General features: G+C 45.0%; 1 protein-coding gene across 6 annotated transcripts in view; it reads right to left on the bottom strand.

Moving 5' to 3' along the window:
- AMOTL1 (angiomotin like 1) overlaps window positions 1-18,057 on the bottom strand; it is a 97,734-nt gene that overhangs the window by 22,912 nt on the left and 56,765 nt on the right. For all 6 annotated transcript variants that reach the window (XM_053309617.1, XM_053309616.1, XM_053309612.1 and 3 more), the window contains 4 exons: window positions 10,728-11,031; window positions 9,724-9,868; window positions 7,589-7,678; window positions 14-159 (listed from right to left, as the gene is read on the bottom strand). In XM_053309617.1, coding sequence (XP_053165592.1) covers window positions 14-159; window positions 7,589-7,678; window positions 9,724-9,868; window positions 10,728-11,031 — 685 coding nt within the window. The remainder of the gene's footprint in view (window positions 1-13; window positions 160-7,588; window positions 7,679-9,723; window positions 9,869-10,727; window positions 11,032-18,057) is intronic.

Below are 18,057 nucleotides of genomic sequence, written 5' to 3'. Positions count from 1 at the left end.
GCTCCGATCTCACCTCTTCTTCTAGTTTTATGACTTTGGCTTGTGCACTGTTCAGGGCCTGGTCTAGGATTTCAATATGCCTTCGCTGTTCCTCGCTGGTCAACCGCATGGCTGTCAAGTCCATTTCCAGCTTCTCTTTCTCCTTCAAGTGCTCTCTGTCTGGAAGAGGGACAGGAGGACAAGACCTGGTGCATCAGAACAGCTCACCGACTTTAACAACAACAACATGTATTTATATACTGCTTTTCAACAAAAGGTTCCAAAGAGGTTTACATCAAGAAATAATAAATAAATAAGATGGATTAAGACACATGCCAGAGATAAATTGAGAAGTTCAAATAAATAAATAACTGTCTGACATCCTAACCAACAAAGCAGTTGTGCAATGAACAGCAAGTGGAAGAAGACTGCATAGGATGCCAGCCATTTATTTTTAGATTTACATCATGCTTTTGACCTACTGGCAAAGGCAGCTAACAAAACTAAGAACAATAAATCAATAAATACAGGAATAAATACAATAAATCAGGAAACGCAAATTGAACACAAACCAAACAACAGAACCAAGAGAGCATTTCAGGTCAGCAGCAATCAACAAAGTACTCCAAATTTCTGGTGGAACAGATGGGTCTTTCAGTTTCCTACTGCAGGCTGGGAGAGATGGAGTAGTCAGAACCTCCTGTGGGAGGGGTTTCCAGAGTCTGGGAGCTACCACTGACAAATACCTGTCCCATGAGCATGTTGAACAAGCATAGGCAAATGACTTTACTAAGCATTCAGCAGTTTACACAGTCTTATAGTAGCAGGTTGTCTTACCGCAGCTGATTAGTTCTCAGTTGCACAGTTCTCGCAGTTTCTCATAGCAAGGCACTATTCTGCTGTGTGTTTGCTCTTTTGGGAGCACCACATCTCTAACCATACAGCCAGCCAGAAGGGAGGATGCTTGAAAGGCTCCAAGATTCATGTTCAGCTGCTACATCTGAACATGATCCAGTGACACTATGTGCACACAAGGGAGAATCTCATGCAAGGCAGGCAGAGGTTTCTTTAGAGGTTTGGAGAGGAGAGCTGGTCTTGTGGTAGCAAGCATGAATTGTCCCTTTTGCTAAGCAGGTTGTGTGGCAGCTGTGAAAAAGGCTAATTCCATGCTAGGAATCATTAGGAAAGGGACTGAAAATAAACATGCTAATATTATACAAATCTATGGTGCAGCCACATCTGGAGTACTGTGTACAGCTTTGGTCACCATATCTTAAGAAGAATATTGTAGAACTAGAAAAAGTGCAGAAGAGGACAACCCAAATGACCAGGGGCCTGGAGCACCTTCCTTATGAGGCTAGGCTACAGCATCTGGGGCTCTTTACCTTGGAAAAGAGGTGACTAAGGGGAGACATGATCGAGGTGTATAAAATTATGCATGGAGTGGAGAGGATGGACAGAGAAATTTTTCTTCCTCTCACAACACTAAAACCAGGGGTCACTCCATGAAACTGAAGGTTGGGAAATTTAGGACCGACAAGAGGAAGTACTTTTTTCACATGGTGCATAATTAATCTATAGAATTCTTTGCCATGGGATGTGGTGATGGCCACCAGCTTGGATGACTTTAAAAGGGGCTTAAACAGATTCATGGAGGACAGGTCTATCAGTGGCTACTAGTCTGGGTGGCTGTGGGCCACCTCCAGCCCTAGAGGCATGATGCCTCTCAATACCAGTTGCTGGGGAGCAACAGCAGGAGAGAGGGCATGCCCTCAGCTCTTGCCTGTGGGCTTCTCAGAGGCATCTGGTGGGCCATAGTGTGAAACAGGATGCTGGACTAAATGGGCCTTGGGCCTGATCCAGCAGGGCTGTTCTTATGTTCTTATACAGGGTCCACCCTGGTTTGCATTCGAATGGGAGACTACAGGTGAGCACTAAGATATTCTCCTTAGGGGATGTGGCTGCTCCAGGAAGCACACCCCCATGCTTGCATGCAGAAGGTTCCAAGTTCCCTCCCTGGCATCTCCAAGATAGAGATCCTGGCATCTCCAAGATCCCAGATTCTGGAATGCTCTCCCAGTGGCCAGCTGCTCCTCGGCCTCCCTCAAAGTTTTTAGAAAGCATGTGAACCCTTGGCTTTTTACCCAGGCTTTTATATGAGTGTTTCTATTGCTGCTGCTTTGTATCATTTATGGTTATATTGTGCTGTTTTTGAATCTTTTAATTAAATCTGTATTTTTATATTCCAGCTAATATTTTAATTGTGTAATATTTGTAGTCTTGTTTTAAGTTTTTGTGTGAACCACCTTGAGATTTTTTAATGAAAGGTGGTATAGAAATTTAACAACAACAAAGGAAGAAAGGAAGGAAGGAAGGAAGGAAGGAAGGAAGGAAGGGCTGAGAGAGACTCCTGCCTATAACCTTGGAGAAGCTACTGCCAGTCTATGTAGACAATACCAAGCTAGATGGATCAGCGGTCAGACTTGGTAGAAGGCAGTTAACTATTTAACAGTTTTCACTGCAAAGCCTTGCATTGTCAAAGCAGCAAGCTGCTTTTCAGGTTCCATTTTGAAGTATCTTTTAAAAATGAGTTGCTTGCTTCTTCAGTATCTATTAGAAACTTCACAGAATCTTCTTACTCTTCAGCATTTTCCTTTGTTATTTTCACTGGCTGAGATGATGAGGAAAAATTACTCAAAGTAGTCCCATTTAAATTAAAGGGACAAGCTAGGCATTACCTAACATTCATTCATTCCATTTCTATACCGCCTGACCTTTACATCCCAAGGCAGTGTACATAAGTTAAAATACAACAAATATAAAAGAGGATAAAATGATTAAAACAATATTTATTTATTGTGCTTTTAATAACTCTAATTTTAATTATTCTAACTTGTCCTTTTAATTTCAATGGGAAATTAATTTCCATGGGAAAGTAAATTCCATGGGAAAATTACTTTGAGTAATTTTCTTCATGTCAGCCACTATGGTTTTGGGGACTACCTAAAAATGCACCTGTAACTGCAATTTAATTCAGTTCACACATCTTAACCGGATCTTCCTTTTTCGAGTTTGAGTTTGTGTACATGGTCTCTTTCCCCCATTTTACCCTCACAAGAATCCTGCAAGGTTGGCTAGGCTGAGAGATTGTGACTGCCTTATTGACTGAAGGTGGGGGTAACTTGAACCTGCGTTTTCCCTGTTCAGTTCTGGCACTCCATCCACAACACCACCCTGGCTCTTAAAATGTAAGACCCCCTGCTATAGGTTATTGCTCTTTTATACCAGCTGTTGATTCCGAGGATGCATTGCTAGTACCAACATCCTTTCTCAGTGGGTGTTGCTGTTCTTTATTTAGCCTTGTGCCATTCAAGCGAGCTTTGCCATGAGTCATCTAAGTGCACAGCCATCCACATGGCTTCAGCTGTTGCCAAACATTCCAGAATAGCTCTCCTTCCCTGGAATGAGCAGTGGGTTACAAGTTATACCTTCGCCTGCTCATTCAGCCACAGACATTATCCAGCTGGCTTGCAGGGCTCTTGACTTTGATGGAGTGAAAGACCCCTCAACAGAATCAGAGGGATGAATCACAGAATGTATGCATTCAAAGGAAGGGTACCAAGAATCATCTCGGCTACATTAAGGAGTGACCGGCAGCCCTGTTCCTTCACTTCCAAGCAATCCGTGACATGTGCGTGTCCAAGACTGTTGCCTCTTTCTCTGAAGGGATACTTTTTTGTTTTGCATTAGCTGTGCACATGCCAAGTCCATGTTTCCTTGTGATATACCACAGGCACACAGAGCTAAACATGTTTTGTTTTGTTTTTAACCTTTGATCAAAAATGGGGTCAACTGTACCTCATTTCAGAAGATTAAAAAAGTCATTAAACTTGATGTTCAGTATTCTGCAACTCTATCTTCCAGTTCAGGGCATTAACTAGTACTGCTATGACAACGACTAATATTTATATACTGCTCTTCAACCAAAGTTCTCAAAGCGGTTTACATAGAAAAATAAACAATACATAAATAAGATGGCTCTCTGTCCCCAAAGGGCTCACAATCTAAAAAGAAACATAAGGTTGGCCACTGGAGGGATGCTGTACTGGGGTTGGATAGGGCCAGTTGCTCTCCCCCTGCTAAATATAAGAGAATCGCCACTTTAAAAGGTGCCTCTTTGCTCAGTTAGCAGGGGTTAATTAATTAATTAGGCTAAGTGTCCTGCGGTGTTTCAACTACCACCACCACCACCACCACCACATATTATTGTCTCAAAGTGTCCTTTTTACTCATACAGATTTGGGGGTATTGACAACTCCTTTTGCACTCCATGTCAACTGAAAGAACTATGCACCTACAGCACTCGGGGTCAAAGAGACCCCACATTATGCTATTGTATTACTGTAAGCACACTTTATGTCCATAGATGCTTAGACCAGAACCAGTTCCTTCCATGTTTTGTGGGTAAGAGCAAACACATAAACACAAGAGGCCAAACACATAAAAACTGTCCTAGATTCCTGCAGCCGTATTCCTCCAAGTGGCCACCATTTTATCTCAGAATCCTTTCTTGTGTGGTGCTATCTCAAGACAGTATAGAGCAGAGGAGCTTCTCAGATTAAAAAGAAGTGGCAGCCATTGGGCAACAGCAAAGAGAGACAAAAGGCTTATCAACCCCACTTTTTGCCCCTGAAACCACCCTAAATTTCAGCCTTAAGCTCTCTTAAGCTTACATGGCACACACAGCCCCAGTTCTGGATAACTAAATATAAATAAAGGCGACCTGCTTAAGGAGATCCTGTGTACACTTCTTTCTATTCTTGGACATACTTTATCTCCTATTTGTAGCATTTTGCTGTCTGACCTAGACGGCCTGTACATGCCAAACATCTCTGGCATTTTATACGGGGGGCTATATTTGCTCAGATGTTACAAGTTGATTGCTGCACCCAGGCTGAGAGCAGGGAAGGCTCTTGCATCAATATTTTTAGTGAAACAGAAGCATATATCACAGGGTGTAGATGTGGTCAGGCAAGAAACGCACAGCTAAGCAACACAGCATTTAGGAGTGGAGTTCTAAGAGGCCTGAGTCAGATCACTAGGTGTGCCACAGAGCCCTTTGCACTATTTGTGACGCAGGAACACAGGAAGCTGCCTTATACTGAGTCAGACCCTTGGTCCATCTAGCTCAGGACTGTCTACACTGACTGGCAGTGGCTCTTCAAGGTTACAAGTAAGAATTTCTCCCAGCCCTACCTGGAGATGCCAAGGAGGGAACTTGGACCCTTCTGCATGCAAGCATGTGGATGCTCTTCCACTGAGCTGTGGCCCCATTTCTTAAGAGGAATACTTTAAGGCGTTCACATGTAGGCTCCCATCCACCCAACCAAGGTGGACTTTGCTTAGCACAGGGGACAATTCATGTTTGCTACCACAACCAGTTAATAATAATAATAATAATAATAATAATAATAATAATAATAATAATAATTCAGTTTCTATACCGCCCTTCCAAAAATGGCTCAGGGTGGTTTACACAGATAAATAATAAATAAATAAGACAATCCTTATGGCACAAATGCCATTAGGGCACAATTCCCAAGAAACTTGCTCAGGGATTCTCACTCTTGTGCCAGCCTGCACAATTTGTGACTCCACCAAACCAAATGCAGCACACCAGCCGTTACGTAGCCCACAAAGGACTCAGTCGGCCTCCTGTTTTTACAACCTGCCAGGAAAAGCAAACAGGGGAATTGCCAAGTGGACCACAAGGAAGAAGTGGTAGCTCAGTGATAGAGTACATACTTTATATACAGAACAACAGCCCTGCTGGATCAGGCCTAAGGCCCATCTAGTTCAGCATCCTGTTTCCGACGGTGGCCCAACAGATGTTGGAAGTTAAGGACTTTGCACTGTCTCTTGTCTCAGACAGTGGGGGACAGACTAGTGAGTCAGAGGGCTAGAGGGTCAAGACATTGGTCATCCCTTCTCTACTGCTCTGACACTATCCCTTTGGATATGTAGATTGCTACTCTTAGGGATTAACTTCCTTCCTCTCTCTCTTCCCTACCTGCCCTTCTACCTTGCAACATGGCAAGCTCCTCTCCCTGCACCATGTGTGCAGAGAAGATGCAGAATCCCTCTGCATCCTGATAGATAGATAGATTAGAGATCCTAACTCCTCACTTTCCTATCTAGAATGGAGTTCCTTAATAAATGCCTTATATATTGATTTGAAACTATGAACTGGCTCCAAGTTACTTTAATCTCAGGATGCACGCATGCCTAAGTAAATTCCACTGTGTTGTGCCTCTGTGCACTCTGCTATAATGAAAAAGGGATTCTCTCACCACAGAGAATTCCCAACAGGTTATGGGAGCCCAGTATTTTGAGCTGCGTGTACTGCAACTAGAGAGTTAAGTTTGTTCCAGGAGATCCAGTGAGATCTAGCGTGGACACTTTGAATTGCTAATCTACAGCAACTGCCTTTTTGGAGCCAGTGAGGATGGCTACTTACCTAGAGGGAAAACTCAGGCTGACTATCCTGAATGCAGACAATTATTTGGAATGGAAAACCCGATTGAAGCTTGCACTGAAAGCAGAAGGACTCGAGAAAATGAGGAAGATCCCCCCACAGATGGAACCACAGCTGCTGAGAAGACTGCTAAAGACTGCCTATAGTCATCAAGCCTAGTAGCCATTGATAGATTTGTCCTCCATGAATTTGTTTAACCCGCTGTAAAGCCATTCAAACTAGTGGCCAACACCATTTCCTGGGGCAACTAATTCCAGACCAGGAATTCCCAAACTTGGGTCCTCAGATGTTGTTGGACTACAACTCCCATAATTCCTGCCCTTACTTAGATCCTTGCTAACTGAGCAAAGAGACACCTTTAAAAGTGACAATTCTCTTGTGTTTTGCAGGGGGAGAGCAACTGTTCCTATCCAGCCCCAAACAACACCAGTGGAAGAAACAAAAGAAACATTGTGTTTCCTTCTAGATTGTGAGCCCCTTGGGGACAGAGAAGCAACTTTATTTATTATTTTCTTATGTAAACCACTTTGAGTTTTATTGAAAAGCAGCATATACTTATTTGTTGTTGTATTCGTACTCACAATGTCTGGGGATGATGGAAGTTGCCCAAGAACATTTGGGGATCCTAGTCTGAAAACCCCTGTGGCAGAGGATTTTTATGTTCTCATAGTTCCTCAACCTACATTTACCAAAATGGCATGTTTGAGAAGCAGCTTCCACAGTTCTGTGGTATTATCCCTTTGAAGCAATGTTCACACTCGTAAAACCAGGACCCCTATTCTCATTTGTGCACCTGAATGAATGCAGAATTATCTCACACAGAGAGGAGAATTCCATCTCCCTAGGAGGCACGTTTCTCTTGAGATTTTTCTCAGACATCCAAAAACATTTATTCAAGGAGTTAATTATTTTTTCTACTAGTTCCTCCAACTTAAGAGTTCAAGCATACAGTAAAACAAGTCTGCTAAAACCAGTATTCAACTGCAAAACCCCTTAAAAGTGAACAAAACCTCAGTTCTTGAAGAAACTACAAACAGAGAATATATCTCCAGTATACATTAATGTAGCACTCACTCTGAGAGGCATAGAGGCCCTCTGTTGCCTTATCTTCATGTCCATCAAACTCTCTGCTGGCCAGCTGCCTGTTGGCAGTCTCCAATCGCTCTACACAGAAACAGGAAATAGTTTAAGCATAAATATATATGTATGTGAAACTGAAGGCCAACCTCAGAAAATAAGATGCATGCCAACAGCTGTGGTATAAAAAGAATCTTTCACAGAGAAACTCTGAAGTGGAAGGGGACCTATGGAAACAACAAGAACTCAACATACTGACTAATAGGAATGGCCAATGTCTGCTGTGTTTTTAAGGCGAGAGGCACTCTATTCTATTCTGTAGATCAGGGATTCCTAGCCTTGTGACTCTAGATGTTGTTGGAGTACAACTCACATCATCCCTAGAAACAATGGCCTTTGTCCATTGGGAATGATGCGGGTTGTAGTCCAAAAACATCTGGGAATCCAAGGCTAGGGACTTCTGTTGTGGACACTGATCTGGGGGCTGGAAGCAAATTTCACAACATAAACAGATTTCCTCATGAAGCCTGATAAAATTGCTTTAGAGATTGGATCTGGCAGATGGACCAGCAGTGCTGCAGAAAAACAGTCCTTGTATTCCCCATCAGGGGTGGGTTAACAGAATTCCAGTGTCAATCAATCAGTCAATTCTGCTAGGAACCCCACAACTCCACAACTCCTGGCATGGAGATCTTGGGTAATCAAAAATTTCCATCACTCTGATGAAATTCTGTGAAATTCCATCCCTCTGATGAATCTTTGACCACAGTGGCAATGCAGTGAGAAGGTGCAGCCAATAGGTGGCGCTGTGGCTAACCAAATACTGGAGAGTCTAGGTCCAATATGGCGGGAGTAGACACCTTGGTGGACAGTGAACTCCAATCTGGGGTAGGAATTATATGAATGATGTCTAGAGATGTGGACATAGTTATGATTTCCTAACATCAGATTCCAGGCATTTTTAAAAATTAAAATTGCAAACTGCTTTTCTTCCACCACCTATATTGCAAGTTATAATGGACGGCAGCAAGTGGGTTTGTTTTCCAAGGACCAGGGACTGATTTTACAGACTGGCTTTTAGGGACAGCCTTATAGGTCATCGCTGGCCAATTTCTTAAGGCTGGAAGCTGGATGCTCCTAGGCCAAGCTGCTCAGGGGCTAGACTCCTGGCCATGGCATCTTGGCACCCTCCTTCCAGAAGCTGAACCAGGGAGCATCTGCCCTCTAACCTTAGGAAGTTGGTAGGCATGCCTCTTCTTGGAAAATGGCTGATCATCCAGAGGTTGTCCTGAAGAGATCTGGATTGGAGAAGGAGCCGCTAAAGCAACAAATCACTTTGTGATGAGAGAAGCGCCTGTTAGGTAACAACAGTAAGGGGTGGCCCATGAAGCGAGATAAGGCCCTCGCCTCAAGTGGTGGGTTTTTTGGGCAACATGAGAACAGAAAGATGCCTCCTGCTCCCTTCCATCTTACCTGCCTCCCTCTACCATCCACAATCATTCGAGCAGCTCTATATAGAGTGACAGCACAGCCACCATTCCTTCAAAAGCCACGCTGAGATGATCCTCCTCTTTTCCTAGCCTGGCACACACCTTCCTACCTCTCTCACCAAGCTAATAATGAAAAGAAAGAAATGGTAAAAAGGCAGCAGAGCACAACAGACCAATGTTCCCTGTAACAAGGATTCCCAGATGTTGTTGACTACAACTCCCAGCATTCCCAGCTGCAATGGCCTTTGCCTGGGGATTATGGGAGTTGTAGTCAACAACCATCTGCAGATCCCTGTTACAGAGAACACTGCAGCAGACCCTCTAGGAATGGCTACTTTGCTGCCCTAATGTCATTTCCTCTTCTGCTTCCTGTCTTTTTATACGATTCTGTCTGCAGTGCGCCAGGACAGGCAGTGGAGGCAGCAAGTGTCTCTCTCATGGTGGTGGAGGAAGAGGAGGAGGAGGAGGAGGGTGTGTGTATGTGAGTGTTCTTGTGGTTGAAGTCCTTCAATTTAGAGTCAGAAATCGTTACTGAACTTACTGCAAAGCACCAAGATACGCCAATCTACCTGGTTTAAGAGCGAGATTGTTTAGGAGCAACACACTTAATTTAAAAAAAAAAACCTTTGTAAAAGAACATACCACGTAGATCCCTGTTGAAATCATGGAGCCTTCTGATTTCACCTTCAAGTTTGTTCCGCATGGCCTTGTCTAGGGACTCTCTCTTGGTGGTGGTCTTAACCAGGTCCTCATAAGCTTCCGAAATTCTCTGAATTTCTATTTCAAACTGAAAAGAGAGAGGGAGAGAGAGAGAGATTTTCCATTAAAAGCTAGTTAGCGATGCACGTCAGTCTGTCATTGGCTTGCAGCTTTTGAAAGAGAGTTTTGTGTGCTGGCCAGGAGAGCGTGCCAATTTTCACACTAACATGATTTTGCAGGAAGAATTCTCCTACCGTGATGCCAAAGTGGAACGCCTTCACAGGCATTCATAATTCTGCGGCTTCTATGGCAAGCTATCAGTTCCGTCCCCATCTTTAAAATGTGCAGTTAATTATGCCAAACCCTCTCTCTTAGTCACACAAAAATATTAAGCTGCCATCCTGAGTTGGATCCTTGGTCCCTCTAGATCCAAGTTGTCCACACTGGTTGGCAGCGTTTCTCCAGGGTTTCAGACAGGAGCCTTTCCCAGTCCTGCTTGGAGATACGGAGGACTGAACCCAGGACCTTGTGGATACAAAGCAGATTGCTTACCAGTAGGCTATTATCCAGGTATCTCAAACAACGACCCTCCCCCTGTTGCTGGATTACATCTCCCATCACCCCCAGTCACAATAGCCAGTAGGCAGGGATCATGGGAATTGTAGGCCAACATATGTAGAAGGGCTGTAGTTTGAGACGTCAGCTATAGCCCCTCCTCACAGACAAGAGCCTTTGATTAGCTACAGAACAGGGCTAAAATTAGTTTGTTTGGCACTGTCAGATTCACCATCTTTCTAGGCCTGTGATTCAGAGTTGGACCTGCCTTAATGGTTTTCTGAGCTGCCAACTCTCAAATTCTATACTTCTTTTCAGTAAGTAAATACATTTACCGCGCCACAAGCAGGGGCAGGAAACAGGGGCCCATCCCGCCAGCTTGTGCCACGTACCTTCTGAAGTTTGTCGGCTTTCTCGTAGTAGCCCTCCAGCTCCTTCTGCAAGGCCTCGTTGTCTTCCGATAGCATCTCCATCATCTGCTGGGCTTGCTGCACGATGGTGAATGCATCCGGTGTAAGGAGCTGCTGCTGCTGCTGGCTTGGCGGAGTGGGAGGCAGAGACTGGGATGCCGTGGCCATTGACAGGGGCGGCAAAGACGCGGAGTGCAAAGAGCCAGTGATTGAGGAGGCCTGCGAGGACATGGGGCTGTGCTGCTGTTGCAGGGGCATCAGTGGAAAAGGTGGCTGGCACTGACGGCTAGGTGAGAAAAAGAGGTGGGAGGTGAGGCATAAAGGACTGAACTAGCAAGGGCCTTTTTGGTGGTGGCACCCCGTTTAGGGATTAGCCTCCCCAGTGAGGCTCACCTGCTGGCACCGTCACTTTGTTCTTTTAAACTTGAACTCGAACTCATTTATTTACGGTCAACGACCAAACAAACACTACAGCAAAGAGCATACAGTACAATACAATGACATAAGTAAAAAATTTAAAAACCAGTTTGCAGTCACCTTATTTTACATGCCTCTGAACAAAAGCAAGCAATCCCATGAGTAACTTCTTCATGCCTATCTCCTAAAAAATAAACAATAAAATGTTCCTCAGACCAATCCAAATGTTTCTTTTGATTGGGGGCGATCTGAATGGGACGGGCAATATCATAGAAAGGGCAGTTAAACAAGGTATGTGTTAATGTTTCCGCCTCGGCAGCTCCACATGGGCACATACGTTCCTCCAAAGGGATCCCTCAAAATCTGCCCTCCAACACAGCTGAAGGGAGGACATGAAAACGGGCCGGAGAGAAGACCCTTCTCAGCCTGGGTGTAGGCAAATGTGTAAGGTACGCAGCTGGCCTCGGGTAATTTGAAAAGCTGAGATAATTATATCTGGAAGCAATCAGGCTGAGATCACTCCGCTTTTTTATGTCTCTTACCCTCTGTGTAATGATCTTTTTTGCCTGATCATAATTTAACGATCGTATATATTGCTCCAAGAGGCCACAATTACCCAGGGTGTCATGTATATTCCTCCTCCAAGTGGAACAGAAATCATCCACCAAAGTTAGTGAGCCTAGCCCTTGGGGACAGCTAGTAAGTTTAAGCCAATATAAGACTGCTTGCAGCCAGGCCTGAGCAGTTAATCTAATAATGCCTGCTTCCAAACGCAAAGCTGCGTTCGGGATGCAGCTGGGGAGTTGGAAGATGTCCCGTAAGAATTTTGACTGAACAACTTCAAAAGATTGTAAATTCCCAGCTAAAAGAATCTGGGCACCATATAGCATCTGAGCTCGAGGTATCGCCTGATATACCCTTAGTGCTGCCGGGATGTTCTGAGCGCCTTTAGAGTAAAAAAATTTCTTAATAGCTGCAATGGATCTTTGAGCATTTGCAGTCACAAACTCACAATGTGGTCTCCAGGAATTCCTCGAATGGAATATGAGGCCCAGATACTTATATGTTTTGACTTGTTGAAGGCTCCTACCACTGATTGACCATTTATAAGATCTCCTACGCTTACTGAAAACCATTATTTTTGTTTTTTGGGTATTGATGGACAGCGCCTCCTCTTCACAGACTTTATTCTTTTAGATGCCAGGTGAAGACCTTTCCATTCACTCAAGCTTTTTAAAATTGATTTTTCTAAAAGTTTATAAGTTTTATAAACTTTTGTATTGTACTTTGTTTTGTGTTGTGATTTGTTTGTCGTGCTTTATGTGTTTTTATTGGATGTTTTTTAATGTGGTATTGTGAGCCGCCCAGAGAACAATTTGTTATGGGGCAGCTAACAAATAAAGATGATGATTTTATTTATTTATTTATTTGATTCCTATTCAATGATGATGATGATGATGATTATGATGATGATGATTTTCAGGGGGAGGGTTGCGTGGGGATAATTTGCCTGCCGGAACTCACTGTTGGTAACAATATTTGCTACTAATATTCATGGCTAACTCAAAATGCTGCCCTCCCCATTTCATTGTCCTATTCATAGGAGCTATTGTGGGTGGCCCATTTTGGAAATGTTATGGGGAGGGTACAAAATTAAACTTGGGGGTGGGGGTTAATGTAGTAGTGGCACTCCATTCAGTGGCTGGAGGCTGCCATTTGAATTTTCCATCAGCCCCCTGGGATGACACTTTATATTGTAGCATCGTTGCCAGGGAGTTATTCACACATGGCTTTATGCTGTGGAGTATCCAAGGAGCGAATCTACTTTGCAGCAGATTCGAGGCAGTTTAATTTGGTGGATTAGATGGACCGTCCACATAACCGTCAGCTCCTCCTTGCATTCCCTGAGATCTTTCTCCTTTGTGTATTCCCACTGCTGCCTCCGGGTTTTCTCTCCAACCAATCACATCCCAAGAGGAGGCAAGAGACACCACTCTCTTCACTATTACTTAGCGAGCAGTGGGGTGGGGTGTGCAGTGGGGTGGGGTGTGGACTTGATCCTGCAGGAATGGAGAGCAACAAGCCGCCAAGAAAGCAATTGATCCTCTGCAAAGGGGTCTTCCTTGGATGCATTTAGGAAACACTTCCCCTTCCAGCCTAGGAAACCGACACCCTCTATCCCCACCCGAGTCAGTTACAAAACAATGCCCTTGTACTGATCTTAGATCGTAATAAACTAAACCAATGAGCTGAAAACAATGTCCCCTCCTCCCCGTGTTGACTTTCTCTGCAAGAGAGAAGTTGGGAATGGAAACGGCCAAGAGTCTGCCGCTTGTTGCAAAGCCTGTCTCCTTGACTGGTCTCCTCCAAGCTGTCTGTAGTCAGTGCCTGCTGCTGGGAAACTCACTGAGGATGGAAGGGCTGGGGGCTGCCAGCAGCAGCTGAGATGGTGCGGGCGGAGGAGAAGAACTGGGCACGAGGACCCTCACAGATCCGAGGGGGTGTGTGGTAGAGCGGTGGGAGGAAGGCTTCAGGAAGCATGCACTGGCCGGCTGAAATGCAAAAGAGCTCTGAAGGGGAGAGCCTCCCTTGTCATTTTGGCCACCCCATCCCGCTCTTCCTTCCAGGTGTCAAGGCTCGAGGGGGAGGGGGCACTTGTGCTGACACTTGATAGTTCTGGAAATCCACCCCCCAAAAATTCCCCCCCCCCGCAGAATTTCCTGGAAATCCACCCAAACATTTTTTTAAAAAACAACCCACAAAAGCTTAATTATCAGCAATGGCCCTTCCACACATCACAAATAAACAGCAGGGCATACTTGAAGCTTTGGGGGTTTCCCCCCCCAAAGCTGCTGAAAATAGAGGATTTTTTAACGCCAGACATAATTCAAGCTAAGCCATAATGTGGAGAGAAACAGAGTCGTGTCTGAGCTGGTCTCTGAGAGCCTGCACCGACTTTGGGGTTAATCAAGCTGATATGTGGACTGGCACCCTCCGTTCGGGAGGAGATTCGAACTAACAGCCATGTGTGTAAAAGCTCCAGGGGACGCATGGAAAATTAAAATGGCCAGAGCTGCATTTCCACAAAATCTGCAGCAGCAGCAGCAAAAAAAAGGGGGGGGAATCTGGGAGGGGGGTTTGGGAATGAGTTCCTTTGCCTCGATTTAGAGCAGAATATTCTCAGACAACATCTGAGTCAACCTCATTACTAGTCATATAGCTTGACAGAGTAATATAAACGAGAGGGAGAGAGATCTGCCCCATGGATCTAAATTCCAATAGTGGAGGAGTCAGCAAAGGGAAAGGAGAAACCAGGGACACAGCCACAATTGCATACAGGTGGACAAATGTCCCTGGGTCTCTGGGAGAAGGGAGGGGCCCACCGTCTGGGAGACAGCTTGCTCCTTAGGCTCCCAATCATGTCTCTATGAAGAAGAAGAAGATGGGGTTCACCTTCACTGTGTGTCCCAGGGCCCATTCAAACCTTGGCACACCCCCTGGAAAAGACCAAGATGGCAAGGGTCAAACATGAGCAAATGCAGGCATTGTTTTAGTTGTGGATGTGGAAGGCAACACAAAGGTGGGAAGTGACTTTTGAGCTGAGGAGTAAATCCTAACATGGGTTATATATGTTATTTATAGACCTATAAATGCTCAGAGCCATTTCGATGGTATGGTATATAAATGTAATAAATAAACAAATAAACAAACAAATAAACAAACAAACAAACTTTAAAAAAACAAACCCCCAAACCTCAGCACCTAAAAATGCTGTTCTGTAAAATCTTACTGACTACAGAAATCCGAGTTAACAATCTCTCTGGCTTTTGATATTTTTAGCAGGCACTGCCACACCATTTCTGAGCATCTCTTTGCAGCAATGAAGGCTAGAAACTTGGTTAAAAAAAGGAAAGAAAACGGAGATTCTCAAAAAATTGAAGCCTGCTACCCCATTGCGCACTTTTTCTGCACTCTTGTGAAGCACAGCACCCACACTGCCCAGCTTGTAGCTCAAGAAAAGGGTTCCAGGAAGGAATATTCAAGTCCAGGTCCAGAAGAGAACCAGGACCTGTGTTCTGCACAGAATCGGGACCTGCACTCTACATGGGGTGCATGGTGAACTAGACGTGCCCGTGAGTGTTTCCTCCCAGCAAACCTTTCTTTGTGCTGCTCCTTTTGATGTATAGCTGCTAAGCGTGCTGCTCCACGGGATGAACAGTTCTTCTCTCCTGTTTGCAAACCTCGTTTGCCCCAGGCTTGCCTTTGAAACTTTCCCTCCGATTGTGTATACAACTGTGCCGAGTGCAGAGCCTCAGCCTGTCCGTACAAGGCTCTTAGTGCACCCCGCAGCAGCAAGCAAGCTGATTTTAGAAAGAACAGACTCTCCTGGTCACGAACTACATCCAGCCTCTCACAGAACATATTTAAAACAACTAACCCTGGACCGAAAAGAAGCAGCCGGGCCTGCACAAAGGATTCCACGAGCAGCCAGTTTTCTACAGCAGCCTTGCCTTCTGTCGCTCACCTAGAGAGATTCGCCTCAGGGGGTGGGACCACTCTGGGAAGAGCATTTGCAGGCAGAAGGTCCCAAGTTCCCTCCCTGGCAGCATCTCTAAGATAGGGCTGAGAGAGAAGCCTGCCTGTAACCTTGGAGAAGCTGCTGCCAGTCTGTGCAGGCAATACTGGACTAGATGGACCAAGGGTATGACTCAGTATATGGCAGCTTCCTATGTTCCAAGTAGCCATTTCCCTCAGGTGAGTGGCAAGTGAACAGGCAGCAGCCAGCATACTAAGTGGTGTTTCCCTCAGTTATTTGGAGTGCTCATCTTTTTTTCCTTTTTTTAAAGATAAAAGCAGTGATGTGGGAAATCAGACTCGGGCTGCAGCACCAGAGGCAGCAAGCTGAAACCTCTCCACCATGTGATTTTCCTGATTTACACACTTTCCCCCAATGTTGCAGTAGCAACATCTGAGGGGCAAATTTCCCTCCCCCTGCATTTAATCCTCGCTTGACATTGGGGCGGACTGTATCACATTTGAGAAGGAGAATGTACTTTGTGTTCTGTAATTCCAATCTTAATGAGACAGTATTATAAGAGGGTGGTGGATGAAACACTACAGGCACTCAACCTCATTAAGTTGATCCTGACCCAGGAGATGCAGTTTTAGAACAAGGAACTGCAGCTCCTTATTATTTATATTTTTAAACTTATATTTAAAATTTATATTTTGAATGTAAAATTTATATTTTATATTTTTAAATTCATATTTTTATAATTTATATTTTTAAACTTCCCAAGTGGGGGCACAATTGACCTTGGTTTCAACTAAGGGCTAAAAGCCATGAGAGATCTGACCATAAATCACTTGATGTCACCACCATCTTCTAGTTTGACCCTTAGATGCATCACCTTCCCAGCCTGGCTTGCAAGTGTCGGGAGCCAAATCCATGTGGTTGCCACCTGGAAAAGCCCCCGTCTGGAAGGAGCCGGAATCCTCTTACAACGAACTTCCTGAGACTATAACCCAAACCTGACCCCGTTTGCCTTTCTCTTCCATTCCTTTGTTGCTGCCTCGCTTACATAAACAGGGATTTTCGCTTTTCTTTGAAAGCCATAATTTTTTGGCTGGAAGATTAGAACACACAAACTCTCCTTACGTTTTCAATGGAGATTCAAAACATGTGCAGATAGGACAGAATGGAAATGCCATTCTGTACAGTTCAGGAGCACAAAAGTCAGCGTGGTGTAGTGGTTAGAGTGCTGGACTAGGACCAGGGAGACCCGAGTTCAAATCCCTATTCAGCCATGAGACTTGCTGGGTGACTCTGGGCCAGTCACTTCTCTCTCAGCCTAACCTACTTCACAGGGTTGTTGTGAGGAGAAACCTAAGTATGTAGTACACTGCTCTGGGCTCCTTGGAGGAAGAGTGGGATATAAAATGTAAAATAATAATAACAACAACAACAACAGCCAACAGCAAAGTGTGGGCTAAAGTGCCATTTCCCACATTACCATTTCAGGAAATGCACCCCTGAGATGAGCTTAAGATACAGCGGGGGTGCGGTGGGGGTGGGGGTGGGGGAGGAAGTTCAGGGGCCTGAAAATACCCCGCTGCTTACCTTTTATTCCTGCCCCCTGTTTTAGGAACACAGGAACATAGGAAGCTGCCATATACTGAGTCAGACCATTGGTCCATCTAGCTCAATATTGTCTTCACAGACTGGCAGCAGCTTCTCCAAGGTTGCAGGCAGGAATCTCTCTCAGCCCTATCTTGGAAAAGTCAGAGAGGGAACTTAGAACCTTCTGCTCTTCCCAGAGCGGCTCCATCCCCTGAGGGGGAATATCTTACAGTACTCAGGCTTCTAATCTCCCATTCATATGCAACCAGGGCAGACCCTGGAGGTTTCAAGGAGGTGCTGGTACTGGTGACACTCCTTCTGGAGTCTGGAAATCTCCATGTTGCACACAAAGTCCTCTTGGAATTACACTTTGTCACCACTTCTTGTCAGGCCAAGGGGACTTCTGGGGAGGAGAATGGCAGCCGCCAGCCAGCCTGTGCCGCTGTGGCCACCAAGAAGGACCTCTTTTCATCTTCCCCAGAAGTAACCAAAATGGCCCCCTCTGCTTTGCGCCCTGATAATGAGGCAACAAAATGGGAGAGGGGCATTTTGGCTCAGCCTTATGCTAGGAACACCACAGACCTGATCCGAGCACTGGGTCCACATAGGTAACTGCCCTACTTGGACTAAAAGTGTGACCCACAACACTTTCTCCCATGAAGTAGCGGGCAGGTAAAGAGTTAAGCACTCCTGCCTGCCTGCCAAGTCTCTGCTATGACTGCCCCTCCCTAAGCTACTTGGTTCCCAGATTCAACACACAAACAGGGGACAGCT

The sequence above is a fragment of the Hemicordylus capensis genome, chromosome 3 (genome assembly GCF_027244095.1).
Source record: "Hemicordylus capensis ecotype Gifberg chromosome 3, rHemCap1.1.pri, whole genome shotgun sequence".
Lineage (NCBI taxonomy): Eukaryota > Metazoa > Chordata > Lepidosauria > Squamata > Cordylidae > Hemicordylus > Hemicordylus capensis.
Note: the sequence above shows the minus strand (reverse complement) of the source record. Positions and strands in the feature narration are given on the sequence as shown.